This window comes from Ailuropoda melanoleuca, chromosome 13, assembly GCF_002007445.2.
Source record: "Ailuropoda melanoleuca isolate Jingjing chromosome 13, ASM200744v2, whole genome shotgun sequence".
NCBI lineage: Eukaryota > Metazoa > Chordata > Mammalia > Carnivora > Ursidae > Ailuropoda > Ailuropoda melanoleuca.
Window position 1 is genome coordinate 31,355,368 of NC_048230.1, and position 2,650 is coordinate 31,358,017.

The window sequence follows — 2,650 nt, forward strand, 5'->3', positions numbered from 1 at the left end:
TTAACTTGGTCAAAAAAGGAGAAGTCCCTAAATGACTCACCCCCCTGGGGGCACCACGCCTCCTTTGCCCTCCTTTCTGATTTCTTCTGAGAGAATGTGGAGACCTTTGAACAAACTGTTCTTCTGGGGCATTTTTTCTTCTCTCACACGTAAGGCTCATTTGCCATTTTGAAGCTTTGCATCTCCAAACCCAAACGTGATGTGGAAAAGTTTTCTCACATTCCTTTTCTCTCTTTCAGTACAAAAAGCTGCCTTGGATTGTGACATGACAAGAACAAACAGTAAGTTTCATTTACTTCCTTCTCTCTTTTACCAAAACTGTTTTCACCGACAGGGTGGGGATGGTCAGCTTTCAACGCAACCGTTCATGATTAAGTCTTTCCATGCTTTTAGACGAGCAACCAGAGTCAAGTCTTTTCCATCACCTACAGTTTAAAATGAAGCGATGTGAGGCAGGGAGTAGAAGCCTCTTCCTGAGACTTAGAGATAAAATATTGAGATTGTTTTTACAATGAAATATTTTTCCTTCTCTGTTATTTTTTTAAAGATTTATTTATTTATTTTAGAGAGACAGTATGAACAGGGAGAGGGGCAGAAGGAGAGGGAGAGAGAGAATCTCAAGCAGACTCCCCGTTGAGCGTGGAGCCAGCTGCAAGGCTCCATCCCAGGACCCTGAGATCCTGACCTGAACCAAAATCAAGAGTTGGCAGCTTAACTGACTGAGCCACCCAGGCGTTCCTCTTTGTTTGTTTTTGTTTTTTTAAAGTAGAAAATCATTTACATAATCATTATAAAATAATTTAAGCAACAAAATAAAAAATATATATTGGGAGGCAGGTTCTCATCCTAGAGCTAGACCCGCTAGGGTCATGGTCCTAACCCTGGTTCCACCGTTTTGCAGCAGGCAGCCTGGGTACATGATGCAACCAACTGGCACTTAATCTCTTTCCTCTGTTACATGGGGATAATAAAAGCACCTACCAGGGAGGGTTCTTCTGAGGAGGGCTGAGTAACACAAGCCATGTTCCTCAGCACAGCACCTGGCACATGGTGAACCGTCAGTAGATGCTAGGCCAGGTGGCTGTTACTATATGAAATATGAAAGTGCTGTTATGCCCTCTAATTCTCTTCCACTTCCAGAAGCAACCACTATTAACAGCCATTCTCTATTCATTACTGTAGTAAACAAACTCTTCCATAACTTGTCCTTTTTTTAGATAACAGTAATCACAGACACCCTTGTAAGCAGTAGATGTAGACTTGGCTCTCTTTTTTTAACAGCTGCATGGTGTTTCGGAACATGACTCATCCATAGTTCATGTAACTATCCCCTTTACTGATTGTTCCATTTTTTTCTTCGTAATGTAAACAATGCTACAATAAACATCCTCGTACAAAACATCCTTTGTGGATGCATGAGAGGGTGAGAGCATCTCTGGAGGATAAAATCCTAGAGGTGAGGGGTGCCTTGGTGGCTTAGACGGTCACGCATCTGCCTTTGGCTCAGGTCCTGATCCCAGGGTCCTGGGATCGAGCCCCGCACTGGGCTCCCTGCTCAGCTGGGAGTCTGCTTCTCCCTCTGCCCCCAACCCCGGCTTGTGCACTCACACTCTCTCTTTTTTCTCTCTCACAAAAATAAATAAATAAAATCTTTTTAAAAAATAAATAAAATAAAATCCTAGAGGTGAAATTGCTGGGTCAAAGGTGATGCACATTTGAATTGTTAAGCTGCCCTCCCAACACCCTGAACCTGTCACCAACAGTGACCACTCACATGGGCCAGTGTTTCCCACCCCTCTCCAACAGCAGAGACAATCCATTTGTAAATTGCCAATCTGATGAGTAAAAACCAGTATCTCAGTGTTGTTGTAATTTGTAGTTGCCTCATTACTTGTGAGGACGAGCGTCTTTTTCATGTTTCTTGGTCATGAACACTCAGTTCCATGGAGAGGAAATTTAGGTATGGCTATCTGGTTGGGAAGTGAGGAGACGCTTTGTCTTGAAGCTGAGTTTATATGTAAGACTGAGAAAATGTTAGTTGTCCAGACCAAAGGGTGGAAGGGAGGCTGCTGGCATTTTTGAGGGGCCTAAACCCCTCCTCCACCAAAGCTATCCCTTGCCCCTAGCATATCTAATGGCCCTCTGCATTCATTCTTCTGGGAATTATCTATTCATATTATTTGTCCATTTATTTGTCTTTTTCTTATTCATTTGCCATTGACTTATATGTATAAAAAGAATCCTTTGCGGGGCGCCTGGGTGGCACAGCAGTTGGGCGTCTGCCTTCAGCTCAGGGCGTGATCCCGGCGTTATGGGATCGAGCCCCACATCAGGCTCCTCCGCTATGAGCCTGCTTCTTCCTCTCCCTCTCCCCCTGCTTGTGTTCCCTCTCTCGCCGGCTGTTTCTATCTCTGTCGAATAAATAAATAAAATCTTTAAAAAAAAAAAAAGAATCCTTTGCTTTCATTTATGTGTTAAGTATTTCGTTTTAGGCTGTCACTTGTCTTCATTTTGCCATAGAAAAGCTTTAAGTTCTTTTCTCTGTGGCTCTCAATTTTTGTGCCTTACTTGGAAGAACTTTTCTTCCAGGTGATATAAAACATTTTCTAATATTTCTCTTCTTTAATAATTTTATTCTTGGGGCGCCTGG

At 42.9% G+C, this 2,650-nt stretch overlaps 1 protein-coding gene across 3 annotated transcripts in view; it reads left to right on the forward strand.

Moving 5' to 3' along the window:
• Window positions 1–2,650, forward strand: part of MILR1 (mast cell immunoglobulin like receptor 1) — a 21,790-nt gene continuing 19,140 nt past the window's right edge. For 2 of the 3 annotated variants that reach the window (XM_002924523.4, XM_019805172.2), the window contains exons 1-2: window positions 2–149; window positions 240–281. In XM_002924523.4, coding sequence (XP_002924569.3) covers window positions 32–149; window positions 240–281 — 160 coding nt within the window. In that variant the 5' untranslated portion in view covers window positions 2–31. Of the gene's footprint in view, window positions 150–239; window positions 282–2,650 lie in introns of all 3 variants that reach the window. The other variant, XM_019805173.2, reaches the window with a different exon arrangement.